The sequence below is a fragment of the Neofelis nebulosa genome, chromosome 1, assembly GCF_028018385.1.
Source record: "Neofelis nebulosa isolate mNeoNeb1 chromosome 1, mNeoNeb1.pri, whole genome shotgun sequence".
Taxonomy (NCBI): domain Eukaryota; kingdom Metazoa; phylum Chordata; class Mammalia; order Carnivora; family Felidae; genus Neofelis; species Neofelis nebulosa.
In genome coordinates, this window is record NC_080782.1 from 154638433 (window position 1) to 154657430 (window position 18998).

Sequence of the window (18998 nt, forward strand, 5' to 3'; positions counted from 1 at the left end):
AGTGAGTGTTCTTTCTTCCATGGAATTTATAATCATTTGAATAAATCCCATGAGAATCTGGTCTCCTGGTAACAGGAAACCATTGGAAACACTGACGATATTACAAAGGCTTTGATTGGAATGTCATATTTGAAAGAGATGTGCATAGACTCAGATATGACCAGATAGCTTTAAGGAATTAAAGTTGACTTTTTGAAGCCAATAAAGCCCCTTGAGAATGTTGGCCTGATATCTTGTTTATAGAGATCCCAGCAGCCTTACCAGATGAGTAGAGAATGTCGCTTCTTGGCAGATGCAGGATTCCTGCATATATTGGAGGACATGTATTTCCAGGATATATTGGAGACCTTGAGAAGAGGGATACACCCAAATCTGCAGATGTTGCACGCAAGTCTGATAACAAATATTTGCTTGGCTGTGGCCTCAAGAGGTTATTAAAATTTCAATCTAGAGACTCTTTATAAAAAGTTCCAGCAAGCAGATTTTAAAGGATCTATATGATCTATCAATATTCTTGCTGTATTCATGTAAATAATTAGCCAAATTCTGTTAAAACTGGAATTATTTCACAAACAAATTAGGCCTGGTTTGGCTATCTCTGAAAATAAAGGTGAATTTAGAGAGAAACATATACTCTATAACATATCTTCAATAACCTATCCTTTTGGGTATTAGATTCTAGTTTTGATTAATTGTCTTTAAGTGTTTGTTATCTGCCTAAGCAAGACAACTTGAGGTAAAATTCAGAGAGACTGCCATAACAACTCTCATAAAAATAATGTTGCTTGTTACTTTGTAGCTAATAAAAGGAGCTCCATGGACATATGCTTATTTAAACATCTGGACAATGGGTTGGGCTCCCCAACAATTGTGTAACTCAGTGGTCACCTTAATCAATTCCACGTCACTGGAATAAGAAGACCGCTCCTTAAAAGTCAGAACATATCCTACTCTATGGGTTTAACTATGAACTTGTGAACATAATGGATGGCCCCATCTTCCTTATAATTTGATTAGAGAATGAACTTGGGGTGCCCTTATCTCCCAGGACAAGTCATTTCCCACTTACCAGTGATTCTTTGAAAGTATGATATGGTTAAGGCTAGACATCAGGCAAAGAAGTCTTCTTAATACTGTTATCCCTCAGTCATATTTATTCTGGGATCCACCTCTTTTAATGTAAAATTGCAAATAGAGGCTTAGACAAGCATAGGGTGGCCACCTTTAACCAAACCTAACACAAAGTCATCCTAATACCAGCATTAATAGGAATATTTCTGTTACTAAATATAATATTTCTATGCTAAATATTACATGCGACGTTCTGGGTCATAGGAGGCCTTTATTTTACCCTTAGATTATTAAAATTTTAACTGAATGTGCCAACGAACAGATAGACTCATTACCACACATCCCCCATCTACATAATCCTTCTTATCAATATATTCAGGAAGAATTATATCAGATATGGGATGGATATATATGGCTTACTCCCACAATAAGAAAACTCAACTAAGTGGCCTTTTCTGTTGTGCTGGCTACAGAAAAACCATATACTTGATTCATGAGCCAATATTACTCACCAAAGTGATGACTGCCCCCAGAAGCCTATGATGATACCATTATCTTACAGGCAGTGAATTGGTTTCTTATTGACTAGACAAGGCAACCAGTGACATCACATGGCTAACATCTAATGGGACACAATTGTAAATGGGCCAAATTAGTGGCCATGGCTTCCATCAGGCTGGGTTAGGAAATGGGCTATAGGTTTTGCTTGGATGCATGGTTGTAGCACTCTCACAAGTCAAGCTAATCTTCCATACCTAAAACAACCACCCACAAGTTCCATGTTTAATGGTATGACCATCTGACATCTATTTTTTCTTCCATCATATAGCACACACCTTGATAAACACACACTTAAAGTCTTGAATAACTCACAAAACAATTACATTATTAAATTCTAGAGTAGCTCAAATGCATAAACTGATTCTACACAATAGAAAGACATTAGATGTCTTAACAGCAGCACAAGGAGGAACATATGACATTATTAAAGTGGAAAGTTGCATCTACATTACAGATTATAACAAAACAGTAACAGGATTACTGAACTGATATCCATAACCAAACTGGTGCTCTTAAAGACCCTACGTTGTCACTTAATGATTGGTCAAATTCCTGGGCAAGAGGTGAACTAGGTCTACACTGAAAGGTCTTCTTGTCACCTTGTTTTATTTTTATTACAATAATAATCCTGATATGTTGTCTCTTTCACTTTTTTCTCTCCTATTGTTGAGATACATGCAAGTTTCTCCTGTCTCCTTCACCCAGTTTCAGATGGTCCTTTTACTTGTAACAAATTTACTCTTATGACCACTCTGGACCCTACTACAATTAGTTTCTGTAATAGTTACTTATAGGACAGATAGTGACCAATTTCAGTCCATATGTAGAGACATCCCTACATCCTCTGCCTGGTTGTGGGTTGAAGAAGTTACAGAAGATGAGCCCTTTGCCCTTCAACCATCTTAAAAATTTAAGGACTGAAAATTGGTCAGAGGGAAATGATGACAGAAACAGGAAAATGTTCACCTTTAGCCCAGAAGGCTTAGCTGTGGCCTGCATAGTTTCAATGAGGGACCATATTTATGGATTGGTTGCTACATTCTTAAAGGGGGTCATGACTGCCTGTCTGTCTCACGATAGTTAATATTGAGTTGAATGATAAGCCCCAGAAAACTCTTGCAAAAGTAGCTTTATGAATAGGTATTTGAAGAAAACACCTATGCTTGAATACTCCCTTCACATCTCCTCCTCCTTGAGCACTAAGCATATAAACACCTGATTCCTAGAGGAAAAGTGTGGCTCTTTCTGCCCACAGGTCCTGTCCCCATGCTACTTAAATAAACATACTTAGTTGGGCCATAAAATGCTTCAACAATTCTTTCTTGATTGTCCTGCTAAATGATCCTGCAACATTCTTAACATGAGAACTGTTTACCAAGGACACCAACAAAAATTACATCCCACTTCTTTTTTTTTTCAGTTAAAGAGAAATTCATAGTTGGCAAGACTAATAAGATCTAGAGATCAGCTACAACATAGGATGTACACTTGACAGTGCTGATAGTGCACTTAAATTTGTTAGGAAGGTATAACTCAAATTCACTGTTTTTACCACACGCACACACACACACACACTATAAAAAACAGCATGACAAGAGTAAATTTATGGAGGTCTATATATGTTGATTAACTTGATTGTGGTGATTGTTACACAGGGGTTTGCCTTTCTATTCTAAATTTTTACATCTCATGCTTTCCTGCTACCTCAATAGTCCATAAACAGACTAGGGAGCACTTATCCCAGGTGACCACAGGCACCACTGTGATAAGCTGGCTTTTGCCTCAAGTTTCCCTTTTTGCCCTCCTCACATTAGGACCTTGTGATATTCAAATGCAGAAACTTATTTGGCCTTTATTTTACGTGTCCCACATTCACTCCACTAAGGATACTTGTCCATAAGCCTTCCACTGTATAGACTCTAAAAGTGCTTAGCTTATCTGTCTCTGGCACTTCCTTTGTCTTTCTCCATGAAACCTCTTTCATGGAATATGACTGTTTCCCTAGGACATATGGAAAAAAAAAAAAGCTTTGTTTTCCAGAAACTCTCCTGTATCCCTTCTGATGGCTGTACCTGATTGAACATTTTATTAAAGAACACAAAACAGCAAATGTCCAAATTCACAAATTTATATATTACATATGTGCATTTTTGTATATCAATTTTACCTCAATAGAGCTAATTTTAAAAATAATACTTCAAAGAATATAATAAGCATTTTTCAATTATGTCTCAAGTTAATTAATTAATTAATTTAACAAATTTATTTTCTAATATACTAATGATTCCTTTTTTAAGTGTATTTATTTATTTTGAGAGAGAGAGAGAGTGTGTGAAAGTGGGAGGAAAAAAGAGATAGGGAGAGAGAATCTAAGGCAGGAGCCATGCTGTCTATGCAAAGCCTGATACAGGGCTCAATCTTAGATCTGAGCTGAAATTAAGAGTTGGACACTTAACACCCAGGTGTCCCAGGACTAATTGCTTTCTTGCATTTTTAATAGATGTTGTTTCTGAAGTAGAGAACTCATATATATTTTTATAATTAAATTTTGTTATTCTATTACAAAGTATGTATATTTATACTACTTTTTACTAACAAATCCTTCGTTAAAATCCATATGAATTTGTTCTATTAAAATGTATTCTTATTTCACTGTTCACACTTGCAATGAAATGCAATACTGTGTACTTCTTTCAACTAACCTGCTGTCTGACAATTGCATGTCTTCTCCATCGGAACAATTTCCTCACAACCCTATTTAAACATGAAGTTTCCATTTTGGAAATGATATTCAATCTTAGTTCAAATACACTCACATAAAAATAAAGGCATTTATTAAAGCCAAAAGTATTTAATAACCCTGACAAGGGCCATCCAAGAGATGGGTGCAATATGGCCATTAGATCCCGAAGTTTCTGATTCTTGGATCTGGCAGCAGTGGGCAGAGAGCATCCCTCAGGAAAGCAAATTGACTTTTCCCTTTAGCTTAGAAAATGTGTCACATAAACTGGGCAGATATAACAGAACATTTTTGATATATTCCTCATATTATTTACAATATCAAATCACCTTTGCATAATTAAATGATTTTATCCTAAAGAGTATAGAAAAGGAAAGGGACATAGAAAGGCCAAGGGAAAAAAAAAGACAGAAAGAGGCACTTACATGAGAAAATTCTCAGGTCTTCAGGTCCATGTAATGAGAAAAGAGTTGGAGCCCTGGGAATGTTCTACAGAAATAAAAAGAAAAGATTTCTGAGCTAAGAACTGGGGTAAAGAAAAACACATCTGTTCATGTGTCCTACTGATCTGAATGTGGCCAGGGAAGCAGAACTGTGAGAAGTGTCCTGATGCCCACACATAAAGGCTGCATCCCAGTTGGGGGTCTCAGTCCTGGAAGGTCAGACCTCTGTCCTCCCATGAACTATCATGGATCACAGTCCTGAACTCTGGTTCACTTATATTCACATCATTTCTTAAACACTGTGAATGTGATTCCCAAACAGAAAATGAACTTGTTAGGCCACTCACATAGGGGAAAGTGAAAGCAGGAAGTAAGTGGACTCTGAACAAACTGACTCTTGCTTCAAATAGTAAAGGATCAAATAAGGAAGATTAAAGCAGGTTTATTGATAACACGATGAAACAATCTCCTTACAGAATGAAGATAACTTTAACCCTAAACTCTTCATTTCAGTATGGAGCTTCGTTTTATGAATTAGAACTTAAACCACTCTTTTACTCTTTCAAGGAAAACAAAATTAGTGAGATTCAAGTTGTCTTAATTGGCAGAAGTCAAACATGAACAATGTCACATAATGCAGACAGGAGTTCTGTGAACAAGTACAGAGGTTGTGAGATGCCTGGACCTCAACATCCTGAGAGAGAGGGTGTTTTGGGGATGGATTTTAGTAGAGGGAGTCTTCTCCTTTCATCCTACTTTTGGGAGTAAGCATGGGAGCTACATATTTTAGCTGTAATATATCACAAACATCATAAATCAAGAGTAAAAATGAAAAAAAAATATACTAGTTACAAAACTGGGCCAAACAACATAAACAGGTCTGATTTATGGTTACTCTGTGTTAGCCACAGATCATATATGGGTATATAAATACTTATTGAATATATGTACAACATCACTAGCCATAAAGAAAATATGAAATTAACTATGATGAGATATCATTACACATCTTTTGTAACAAATTAACGTTATGGGTCTTTGGTTTTTTGTTTTTTTTTTTCATTGTTAATTTATTTTTGAGAGACAGACAGAGCATGAGCAAGGGAGGCACAGAGAGAGATGGAGACACAGAATCCAAAGCAGGCTCCAGGGTTTGAGCCATCAGCACAGAGCCTGACACTGGGCTCGAACTCATGAAAGGTGAGATCATGACCGGACCTGAAGGCAGACACTTAACCAACTGAGCCACCCAGGGACCCCTGTTTTGTTTTGTTTTTAAGTAACAATGCCAATACTTGTAAAGATAAACTGGATCAATCATACATTGTTAATAAGAATGTAAAATGGTACACAGACTCTGAAAATAATAATTTTGTAATTTCTAGTAAAAATAAACATCCAAATGCCATGACACAATAATTGTAAGTGTTGAGAATATTCACAGAGATATAAAAATTATGTCCACATAAAATGTTTACAGATGTTCATAAAGCTAATTGGTAATAGTCAAAACTTTGAAATACTCCAAATGTCCTTCAGGGGGTGAGTCATTAATCAAACTGTGCACATATGCACTATGGTTTACTACTTGTAATAAAACGGAAAGTATTGGTACATAAATGAACTTGAATGGATATCAGTGGAATTACACTGTGAAAAGTCAATGACAAAGATTGTGTACTGCATGTGTCTAATCATATAATGTTCATTTTCTTTTTTAAACTTTTAAATATTTATTCATTTTTGAGAGACAGAGTATGAGTGGGGGAGGTGCAGAGAGAGAGAGGGAAACACAAAATCCAAAGTCAGCTCCAGGCTCTGAGCTATTAGCACAAAGCCTGATGCAGGGCTTGAACTCATGGGCCTCGAGATCATGACCTGAGCTGAAGTTGGACGCTTAACTGACTGAGCCACACTGGCACCCCCAAATAATGTTCTTTAAAGAACAAAATTATATAAATGGACAATAGATTAGTGCTTCACACGTGTTAGGAACTGGAAATGGGTTTGAGGTGCGGGTTGGAAGGCAAATGTGACTCTAAAGGGGTAACCCAAGACATTTTTGTTGTGAGTGTACTTTTCTATTTCTCGGTTGAGGTTGTTACCCAAATTTACACATGGAGAAAAATTTCATAAAACTACTCTCTCACACACAAAAACACACATGCAAAATGTGTATAGCAACTGGAACAGCTTAATAATTTTTGTAGATTGTAGTCAATTCAATTTCCTGGTTATGATATTATGCTGGAGTTATACAAAATATTACCACAGAGGGAGACAGAGGAAGCGATTTCTCTGTATTAATTTTTCTACTTTTCATAAGTCTATGGTTATTTAAAAATTTTTTTAAGTTTAAAATTCAGAATTAAAGAAGTACAAAGTCATAGTAAAATTACTGATACTAAATAATAGGTTGATTTTATATGTAGGAAAGAAATGTCATCACATGATTAGATACACTGTAATTTATGGTATGAGAAAATAAATTAGCTTTCTATAAAATTTGTGTCATTTAAAATAGTAAGAACAAAATAAGAGTTATCAATAAAATAAGAAAAAAACTCACTGAAAATAAAGCACATGAATGCTTAAGACAGAACTAGAAGGCAGGATAACAGATTTCAAAGAAAAATCTCACATATTAATATAAGAAGGTATAAACATAAGGATAAATAAATAAAATAGTGTTAAAAAGAATAACCTCCGGGGGAGCCTATGTGGTTTAGTCGATTAAGTGTTTCTGAGTTCCAGCCGTGAGACTCTCTGAGCTGATGTCACAGAACATTCTTGGGATTATCTCTCTCCCTCATTCTCTGCCCTTCCCCCACTCATGTTCTCTCAGTCTCCCTCTCTCAAAATAAATAAACTAAAAATTTTGAAAAAAAAAATTTTCTAATTTCAAAAACCCTTTGCTGTTGAAGACGTTTTGGAAATTAGAAGATACTCTTGACTTATTAAATAAACATTGTATTTAGTATGTTCACTCAATTCTAAATCCTTATGGCAAACTGATATTTAAAATAAATAAACTCTCAGGGATTCTGGTTTCCAATCTGGCATATAAGGAAGGGACTAAGAAATCCTCACTCCCATTCTCACAACAAGAAAACAAAGTAAAAAACAAACAAACAAACAAAAAAAACAAAGAAACTCAAAATGAACAATTCTTCTTAGGTTCATCAGAAAGTTGAAATCATAGGGAAAACAGCTTCCCTCAAATTGGAAAGACCAACCAGCAGATACAGAGAATCTCAGTTTACCAAAATAGAAAACATCCATGGAACTCAGGAGAAAAATTTAAACCATACCGGATGAATAGAGGAGGATTGAGATAGATAATTTTAAGAGTCAAAAACATAAAGGAAGTCCTTCATAGGGGGGCCCATACAGTTTTGTGAATTTTACCTCCAGACGCTTTTCTAGAGTTTCATAATGAAGAATGGGGAAAACTCTCCTCAGCAAATAGTAAAAACAGCAAATAGAAAAAAGTGGTCAGTTTGAAATTCCCACCAAACATCCTGTTCCTAAAAGGTTTGTCCTCAAAAAAACTATTTTACCAAAGTCCAACAAACTGGGCTTACTAGAGCTTCAGTAACCTGGGGAGGGAAATGCCCAGCTCTAGCTCCTTCTAACCATCCTGTAACACTTAAGGGAAGGGGAAGTGAGACAACTGAGAAACTCTTCTACAAACCATTGTGCAAAGTCACAGGCTCACTAAAAGATTGGAACCTAATTATACAACTAACATATGCCTTTTCTTCTAACCTTACCACCACATCAGTAAGGATCTTGTAAAATAGCAGGGGAATACAACAAAAGAAACACATGCTTCAGACCTTATTAGTCAAGTAGAAATCTCTATGGCAAGCCAAATCCAAAAGGGGAGATAAAAACAAAAACATGACAGAAATTCAGCCTCTGATACCTACAGCTAGAGCAAACAGTAGACACAGACTAACTCCTAGCTAGATAAACATAAAATTTCCCATTAAAGCCTATTACTTCAGTGCTTTTACCCCACACATCATGCCCAGCTTTCAAGAAAAAAAGATTACATGACTTACTAAAAGATGAGAAAGAGATTTTGAGAGATAGAAGGAAAATCCACATCACACTCTCATTAAGAAGAGGTGTAGAAATAATTTGACTAGGAACTAAAAACAAAATTAATAAGATAGAATTTCTAATGGAAAATTTGTACAACATACAAAAAGAGATAACATAAGCAGAGAGATGGAAACTCTAAGAAAGAATAAAAGAGAGACGTTAGAAGTCAAAACCACTGTAAGAAAATGTAGAATGTCTTGATCAGACATCAATAAATTTTACATGGCTGAGGAAACACCAATGAGTTTGACAAAAGGTCAATAGAAACTTTCAAAATAGAAACTTAATGATAAAACATATGAATAGCTAAGAACTGAGACAATTACAAAAAGGTGTTATATACATGTGATAAGAATACCAAAAGAAGAAAGTGGTAAAAGAATATAAGAAACATTTGAAGAAATAATGTCTGGGAATTTCCCAAATAATGACAGACACCAGACCACAGATAAATGAAACCCGGGAAACATGGAGATGATAAATACCTTAAAAATTACAACTAGGCATGTGATAGTCAAACTGCTAAAAATCAAAGACAAATAAAAAAAAAACTTGAAAGAAGACATCAGGGAGGAAAAACACCTTTTACTGTAGTGGAAATAGATGCCCAAGTGACTGACCCCCTAAGGGTGTCCTTTCTCACTCTTCAAGCAGTGGTCTTATGTAGGAGATGACCTGTGGGCCCAGGAAGCACAATGTCTCTTGGCCTCCAGAGCCAGGTTCTGGTGTTGTCCATTTGTGGGATGTTTGCACACTCTTCTTAAGGCAGGACAGCAGGTGTGACATGTTGGTGGTGGGGTTAGCACACAGTCTGGCTACAGGACGAGGCTTCAGATGCTGTGGCATGTTGGTGGCAGGGATGGCCCCAGCCTGACTATTGGACATTTGCATGACTCCTGCTCTGCAGGGAGGGTGGGGATGGATTCCTTCTTGGTGTGTTAAGTGTCTCTGGCTGCTGTGCTGTATCAGTGGGTGGAGCTCTCAACAGAACATAACCACTGGTGTTAGCAGGTAAGAGGCAGAATTCCATTGCCAGGATTGGTAAGGTAGACTGAGACCAGAAAATAGTTTCTTCTATTATCTTAGTTTCCAGGGAGAGTCCCTCCCATTTCCTGTCTCTATGGCAAACACTTTAAGGTTAGATATCTCCTTTACCTAAGGTCTATGCATTTTTCAAATTGGTGATTTTGCGCTGGTTTTAATTTGAGCTCTGAATGTATGGACCTTAAGCGCAGGTTTTCCAAACCCTATTGTTTTATAGTTTTCTTAAATGAAATCCCCATTGATTTTGTTTTATTTTAAAAGTGTATTTACTTATTTTGAGACAGAAAGAGTGTACAGAGGAGGGGCAGAGAGAGTGAGGGAGAGTTTCTAGAGCAGGCTTCACACTATTTGCACAGAGCCCAATGCGGGGCTCAGTCTCAAGAACTGTGAGATCATGACCTGAGCCCAAATCGAGAGTCAGATGCTTAATTGACTGAATCATCCAGGTGCCTCAATCTCCATTATTCAAAATGCTTGGCGTTTTGGGGGCATTATCTTCTTCGTGCAGGATATAAGGATTGTGGTTCCTGATGTAGAGCTTGAATCACTCACTCCTCAGCAAAATTTGTATAGAAAGTGTGAAAGGAATACTTTGGTATCTCTCTTGATTGTGACACATCACAATGAGATGTAGTTTTTTTTTTTCCCCAGGTGAGCCCATATCTCTGTGCCTTTCCCATCTCAATAAATCATTTTATTCTTTGTGGAGACTCTGTTTATACAATTTTCAGCTTCCTTTAGGAGGTATTATTACATGAGTAGTTGTAGATTTTTTTTTATTTGAGTGTCTGTGGGAAGAGGTGAGTTGAAGATGTTGCATCATCACCATCTTAAACACAATCTCCCATCGTTTGCATGCAAATATCCACTTTTCATGCAACAATTATTGAAGAAACTATAATTTTTCCATTATGTGTTCTTGACATCCTTATAAAAATAATTGACTCATATGTGTAGATTTATTTCTGGACTCATATTTCTCATTAATTGGTTGATGTGATTTTTTTAAATGTCATATTATGTTTGTTAATTCATTCATAAAGAACATTCTACTGTGCATTAACTATATAGATGAATGTGTGAAATCTCTCTGTTTAGTGAGATAGCATAAATGGAATATGGTTATGTTAGAGTTTTCTAAGATTTGCATCATATATATTGATGTAGATGTATAGAAGCTGAAGTGAAGGCAAAGTAGCCTGGAAGAAAGCATGGAAGACTTGGTATAAAAGTCACTCAACTCAGTGTCTCTCTGTAATATATGTATGTAAAGAAGAAATAAACTGTGCAATACCAAGTAAGATATTTATATTGTGACTTTAACACAAGGCAAGTAGAAAAGAGGTAAGTTGAACAAAGCAAGTTGAAAAAACACCATAGACAGAAGGCACAGCCTATGTCAATGTGAGAAGCACAGGAGAAGCTTTGAAAGAGATCACCCATCTTTAGATTTGGTAATGGGGGTTCCCACCTTGGGCTCTGTGTTTAGAGATCCTTACACTGCACAGGTAATAATAATAAAATATATTTTTTTTAGATATATGGATTGAATTTGGCAACAAAGTGTTTTTTTTTCATGTCCACACTACAATAAGTTAAAGAAAGTGTTTTTCTAGAAACATAAGGACACAGAAAGAAAGAATGATTTGAGACCTTCTTTAATAATATGAGGGGCAAATGCCAAGTGAAAGAGGACAAGTTATGACAATGAAATATTGTCACCAAGGGAAGTAGAATGGAATGGTGTCAAAAGGAGAGATAGGAAAATGGTCAGTGGGAAGGGCATAACCTATTTATTTCTTGGATACATGAAATGAAAAGGGACAGTAAACCATTTCACAGAGTATGAAGAAGGAGATGAGATTATATCAACAGATTAAATGTCAGAGTGGTATAAAGGAATGAGGAGATTAACCAAATTTTGATACAGTTTCAGGTGGTGAGTGGTGGAAAAGAATGCTTGAAAGAAAAACTTTGAATTACTAAAGGGAATAACTGACAACACAGACAGATATTGTTGAAATTAAAGCCTGCAGTGTAGTCATTTGTCTATTGTACATAACCAACTGTTTTAGAGAAAAAAAATAGCAGATTTAGGGGTTTCTGCATGGCTCAGTCAGTTAAGCATCAGACTCTTGATTTTGGCTCAAGTCATGATCTCAAAGTTCGTGGGATTGAACCCTACATTGGGCTCCACACAGAAATCATGGAGCCCACTTGGGATTCTTTCTCTACCTCTCCCTCTGCCCCTCTCCCACTCATTCTCTCTCTTTCTCCATCTCTCTCTGTCAACAGAAAAAGAAAGAAAGAAGTAAAGAAAGAGAAAAGAAGGAAGGAAGGAAGGAAGGAAGGAAGGAAGGAAGAGAGGAAGAAAGAAAATGAGTAGCAAGTTTAAAATAGTCCAGGGTTAGTGATTTTCCTTCCATTCTAAATGAAGAACAAGATTGACCATTTTTATAAGACCATATTTGAAGTGATAGGGATTTCATGTCTTGATTGAAAAGAAAGTAAAGACGGAATGTGATGGTAAACATAAAAGAAATCAAAAGACAAAGGATTAAAATTTTCTTGGTTACTGTTTAATTAGAATAACTGTGGGGCACCTGGGTGACTCAGCTGGTTAAGAGTCTGACTTCAGCTCAGGTCATTATCTCGCAGTTCATGAATTTGAGCCCCTGGTCGGGCTCTGTGCTGACGGTGTGATCCTGGAGCATGCTTCAGATTCTGTATCTCCCTCTCTCTCCGCTTCTCTCACTCTCTCTCTCCCTCTCTCTCTCAAAGATAAACATTGAAAAAAATAAAAGAAAAATAATAATTGCTATAGTGGAGGAACAGGGTAGAAAATAGAAGCATATGAAATTGTAATCAGAACAGAATATCTTTTGGCATTATCACTTCAAATTTCCTGTTACTAACCTTACGTACCTTACCACCATGGGGCTGAGTAGATAATGTAGTAGAGCCAAATTACCTGCATTGAAAGATGTTAAACAGCATTCATCCTACAATTCCATTAACTCACCTATTAGAACCCACTTTTACTGAAATTAGTTCCCAGAGCCTAACATTTCTGTTAATTTCCATTAGCAATAAACTAGTATGGTTTTCATTGTTCTTTGGGTCTGTGAATTTGTCAGAAGAGTCTTTAGCCGATCATTTGTATTAGGTGATCAGCACAATGTAGCTCTAATATTTCAGCCAGAGGAATTTGCCTAAAATACCACTTAACAAATCACTTCATTTTTCAAGAGTCCTTAATAGATTCTTATGTTTTATTTCACAATGCTAGTTTTCAATTTCTATTAGCCTGTGGATCTTAGGGCATGTACTGTTTTTCCCCTTTCTGCCTCCCAATATGGTGTATCCATTCTAGTTAGTTCTGAATCCTCATTTCTCAGCAATGCCCTCAGTACTTGACCATTTGTTTCTATATAGAAAAAGTCTTTTCATATTTATGTGTGTAAATCCAATAAACATCCCAACATGTGGTCCATAGAAGACACTCAGTAAATATGAGACAAATGTATAATATGTCTCATTTATCTCAGTCTCCATTCATGTTATTCCATCTTCCAAAATGACCTTTCTATTTCTCAATGCCTTCCCAAATGCTGTTCATCCTTCAGAGGCCAACTTTATGCAATTATTCAGTGAATTCCACTGCTCTGTCTTTTAGTTTGTTGATACTTTTTTGTGCTTCAATCTGTTCCTGCTGTTTAATCTCTCTACAGAAATTTTCAATTCAGTTATTGTAGCCTTTTTAAAAATTTATTTATTTTTATTTATTATTTTAAGAGAATAAGCATGCAAGTGGGACAGGGACAGAGAGCAAAGGGAGACACAATCCCAAGCAGGCTCCACACTGTCAGCACAGAGCCCGATGGGGGGCTTGAACTCATGAACTGTGAGATCATGACCTGAGCCAAAATCAAGAGTCGGACACTCAACTGAGGGAACCACCCAGGTGCCTCTCAGTATTGTATTCTTTACCTCCTAGTGGCTCCTAGTGGTTGAAGATGTGACAAAACATGTCAGCATAATAAAGTGGAAGATCTCAGGCCACACCTAGATGAGATTCAGTCTAATGGGAAGTGAGACCTTAGGGTAGCAGGGTTTAAAGTATGAAAATAGTTTATTTCAGGATAAGACTGGGATATTGGTGTTTCTGTCTATTCCCTCTTTGTTGAGTCCTGAGCGTATAGGTAATTAAGAAGTTTGTTTGTTGGTGGTTGTTTACAGTCCCTTGAGACCTGTGAATGTAACCCTGTAGGCCACCAGAGTTAGGCAATTAAAGAAAGTGCCGCTTGGGTGGTAGACACAATAGCTGAGGTGCCTGAAAATGCACAAAATCTTCACAGAGAGATGCCAGCAACCTGAAGCATGGCAGATAGATAAAACAGTTACATCACAAACCAACATCCTCAGTTTCTAGAGATTTGACTCAGCTTCTGGATGTGTGTTCTGTTAGAAGTCTTGGCTTCAGCCTCCAGCTATATAAATATGCAAATCAACTTCTCTCAAGAAAATACTGAGAGATGGGAGCTTCTGTTTGCTGCCTTTGCATTGAACCATGAGGGCATAGCCAGTTTCTATGTTTTCTTCCATCCATTTGAACCTGTGAACCAAGCCCTACTGGATACCAGAGCCAGACTATCAAGGGATGTGTCCTCTTGTAAGCAACCACAAAAGCTGGGATGCAAGATATGTGCACAAACTCCTTTTGGCAAGATACTGACAACCTGGAATAGGGCAGAGGGAGAACACAAAAGTGACATCTCTCAGCTTCTGAAATCATTAGAAAAAATTGTTGCCAGTCTCTAGATTCTTTTAAAGTTTTGTGTTTGACTCCCAGGCTGCATCTTTTAAGATATGCAGTAGACTGAGGGCAATTTGTAAAGTCTTCCTCAAGAATCCTCCCCTTCCCTCCCCCAACCAGTTCTGGATGACCACAAAATTTTTAAATCCCATTATTTGTGTTCTCTTAGTAATTATGAAGACTTACATTGTTCTCTTCCCTTCATTTGGTCATAATCATTATTTTCCAAGTTCCCTTTGCAAGCAAACGTCCTGCTTTTTTTTGTGTGTGTTTCATAAAGTAAAATTTAGGCATTGTTATTTGACTATGCTTTAGGGTTTTGTAAAGAACATGTGAATAGTATAAATACTAAGCCTTTAATCTTATCACAACTCTTAAGAACAATATTCAATATCAATTTCAATTTCTCATAGTGTTTTACGTTAGGAAACAAGGTACTTGTGATACTGAAGGAATTTCCTTCAGTACAGTTCTTGTATTCTGGATATGTTAAAAACTCTGTCAATTCTATCAAAATCTAATATCACTTTCTACCAATTGTGTTCTCTCCATAAAGTGAAATAACAGGAACTAAAGGTCCTTTTCCACTCACATCCAATCTCTAGTCTTCGTATAACTTTAACTTGAAATTTAACTTATTAGAAAGTATTTTACCCCTATTATTTGAAGATTATTTTAAATACATTAATCTCTAGTAACAATGGGGAAAAAAGGAAACTGGAGCTAATATTCTGTGTCTTGTTCACTCTTATTGGATATGGTTTGAATCTCACTTGAGTAAGGCTGTCTCTGAAATTTCTCTGAGGCTCCTGCTCATAGAAATGGATGCAATTAGAAGGAAATAAAACTAAATTGCCCTAATCAGGATATTCAGTGGAATTTGCCCCAATGCAATCAGTATTACTGATAAGGCTGTAAAAGCTTTGTATAATGATTAATAGACAAAATTAGAGTGAATACCCACTGGTAATTATTCACATTCAATCATAGACTAGTTGATCAACATGATGTGACTAGAATGTACATTGAGCTTGACATCAGGAATCACTATGTGTTAGTATAAAGTCTAGAAAGAAAGCAGTTTTAACCCAAATAGAATAATAGTTGCAAGAAAGATGTGAATGGAAAAGATACACGGGGACTTTGACAAGAATGATTCCTTATCCTCCTGTGATATAGAGTCTAATCTATAATATTCTCCAGTAAAAGATCATGGATTATAGGAAGAGAATACGAGCCAAAATCTCTCAGCTAGTTGGCTTCCATATGAAAAAGAGAATGCAGTTACTTTCAATTTCCTCATGTGCAAAATATGATTGATAAGGCATATCTAATGCAGTAGTTTTATGAATAAGCAACTTTCCCAGCGTAGGAAGATGGCAGTGTAGGAGGACGCTGGGCTCACGGCACGTCCTGCTGATCACTTAGATTCCACCTATACCTGCCTAAATAACCCAGAAAACCACCAGAAGTCTAGCAGAACGGATTCTCCAGAGCCAAGAGCAGATGAGAGGCCCACGGTAGAGGGTAGGAAGGGCGGAGAGGCGGTGTGTGCTACACGGACTGGCAGGAGGGAGCTGGGGCGGAGGGGCAGCCCGCTGGCCAAGCAGAGCCCTCGAGTCTGGCTTGCAAAAGTGGAGGGGCCGGACAGAGTGTGTTGTGAAAGCAAGAGGGACTTAACATCTGGAAGGTTATAAGCTAACAGCTCTGCTCGGAAAACGGGAGGGCTAGAGGACAACGGGAGGGAGAGTTGTTGAGCTCTGGAAGACAGGGCTCAGCTTTACAGGGAACAAAGGCACTCACCAGAACCATCTCCCTCACCCATCCCCCAGCGAAAATCCCAAAGGGACCAGTTCCTGCCAGGAACTTGCTTGCACCACGCAAACACCCAACATTGTGCTTCTGTGGATCCATTCCTCCAGCGGTGGGTCTGACTCCCTCTCGGTGCCACAAGGCCCCTCCAGAAATGGATCTACCAAAGGATAAGCGAGCTGAGCCTGTCCCTCCTGCCCCTGTGCACCTTGCCAATCCACCCCAGCTAATACGTCTGATCCCCAGCACCACAAGTCTGGCAGTGTGCAAATAGCCCAGACAGGCCACATCATCCCACAATGAATCCCACCCCTAGGAGAGGAGAAGAGAAGATACACACCAGTCTGACTGTGGCCCCAGCGGTGGGCTGGGGGCAGACATCAGGTCTCACTGCGGCCCCACCCACCAACGCAAGTTATTCAAGACAGCATAGCGGAAGTGGCCTGCAGTTCAGCAACACTCCAGGGACTATCCAAAATGAGGAAACGGAAGACTTCCCCTCAAAACAATCTCCAGGAAATAACAGCTAATGACCTGGTCAAATATGATTGAAACAATATAACAGAAAATGAATTTAGGATAATAGTCATAAAACTAATTGCTAGGCTTGAAAACAGTATAGAGGACAGCAGAGAATCTATTGCTACAGAGACCAAGGGACTAAGGAACACTCAGGAGGAGCTAAAAAATGTTGTAAAAGAGCTGCAAAATAAAATGGAAACAACCACGGCTCGGATTGAAGAGGCAGAGGAGAGAATAGGTGAACTAGAAGATAAAGTTATGGAAAAAGAGGAAGCTGAGAAAAAGAGAGATAAAAAAATCCAGGAGTATGAGGGGAAAATTAGAGAACTAAGTGATACACTAAAAAGAAATATTATACGCATAATTGGTATCCCAGAAGAGGAAGAGAGAGGGAAAGGTGCTGAAGATGTATTTGAAGAAATCATAGCTGAGAACTCTCTGAACTGGGGAAGGAAAAAGTCATTGAAATCCAAGAGGCACAGAGAACTCCCTTCAGACGTAACTTGAATCGATCTTCTGCACGACATATCATAGTGAAACTGGCAAAATTCAAGGATAAACAGAAAATTCTGGAAGCAGGTAGGGACAAATGTGCTCTAACATATAAAGGGAGACCTATAAGACTCGTGACCGATCTCTCTACTGAAACTTGGCAGGCCAGAAAGGAATGGCAGGAGATCTTCCATGTGATGAGCAGAAAAAAATATGCAGCCAAGAATCCTTTATCCAGCAAGTCTGTCATTTAGAATAGAAGGAGAGATAAAGGTCTTCCCACACAAACAAAAACTGAAGGAATTCATCACCATTAAACCAGCCCTACAAGAGATCCTAAGGGGAATCCTGTGAGACAAAGTACCAGAGACATCGCTACAAGCATGAAACCTACAGACATAACAATGACTCTAAACCTATATCTTTCTATAAAAACACTGAAGGTAAATGGACTAAATGTGCCAACCAAAAGACATAGGGTATCAGAATGGATAAAAAAACAAGACCCATCTATTTGCTGTCTACAAGAGACTCATTTTAGACCTGAGGACACCTTCAGATTGAAAGTAAGGGGATGGAGAACTATTTATCATGCTACTGGAAGTCAAAAGAGCTGGAGTAGCCATACTTATATCAGACAAACTAGACTTTAAATTAAAGGCTGTAACAAGAGATGAAGAAGGGCATTATATAATAATCACAGGGACTATCCATCAAGAAGAGCTAACGATTATAAATGTCTATGTGCCGAATACAGGAGCCCCCAAATATATAAAACAATTACTCACAAACAGAAGCAAACTTATTTATAAGAATGTGGTAATTGCAGGGGACTTTAACACTCCACTCACAGAAATGGATAGATCATCTAGACATATGGTCAATAAACAAGGTCCTTGAATGATGCATTGGATCAGATGGACTTGACAGATATATTTAGAACTCTGCATCCCAAGCAAGAGAATATACTTTCTTCTCCAGTGCACATGGAACATTCTCCAAGATAGATCATATACTGGGTCACAAAACAGCCCTTCATAAGTATACAAGAATTGAAATCATACCATGGATACTTTCAGACCACAATGCTATGAAGCTTGAAATCAACCACAGGAAAAAGTCTGGAAAACCTCCAAAAGCATGGAGGTTAAAGCACACCCTACTAAAGAATGAATGGGTCATCCAGGCAATTAAAGAAGAAATTAAAAAATATATGGAAACAAATGAAAATGAAAACACAGCAATCCAAATGCTTTGGGATGCAGCAAAGGCAGTCCTGAGAGGAAAATACATTGCAATCCAGGCCTATCTCAAGAAACAAGAAAAATCCCAAATACAAAATCTAACAGCACACCTAAAGGAAATAGAAGCAGAAAAGCAAAGGCAG

The 18998-nt window shown here is 37.6% G+C and overlaps 1 protein-coding gene across 1 annotated transcript in view; it reads right to left on the reverse strand.

Annotated features, from left to right (window-relative positions):
• LOC131485643 (butyrophilin subfamily 1 member A1-like) overlaps window positions 1-9816 on the reverse strand; it is a 102897-nt gene extending 93081 nt beyond the window's left edge. The window contains 2 exon segments of the mRNA XM_058685370.1: window positions 262-347; window positions 9569-9816. Coding sequence (XP_058541353.1) covers window positions 262-347; window positions 9569-9816 — 334 coding nt within the window.
• Between the last annotated feature and the right edge of the window lie 9182 nt (window positions 9817-18998).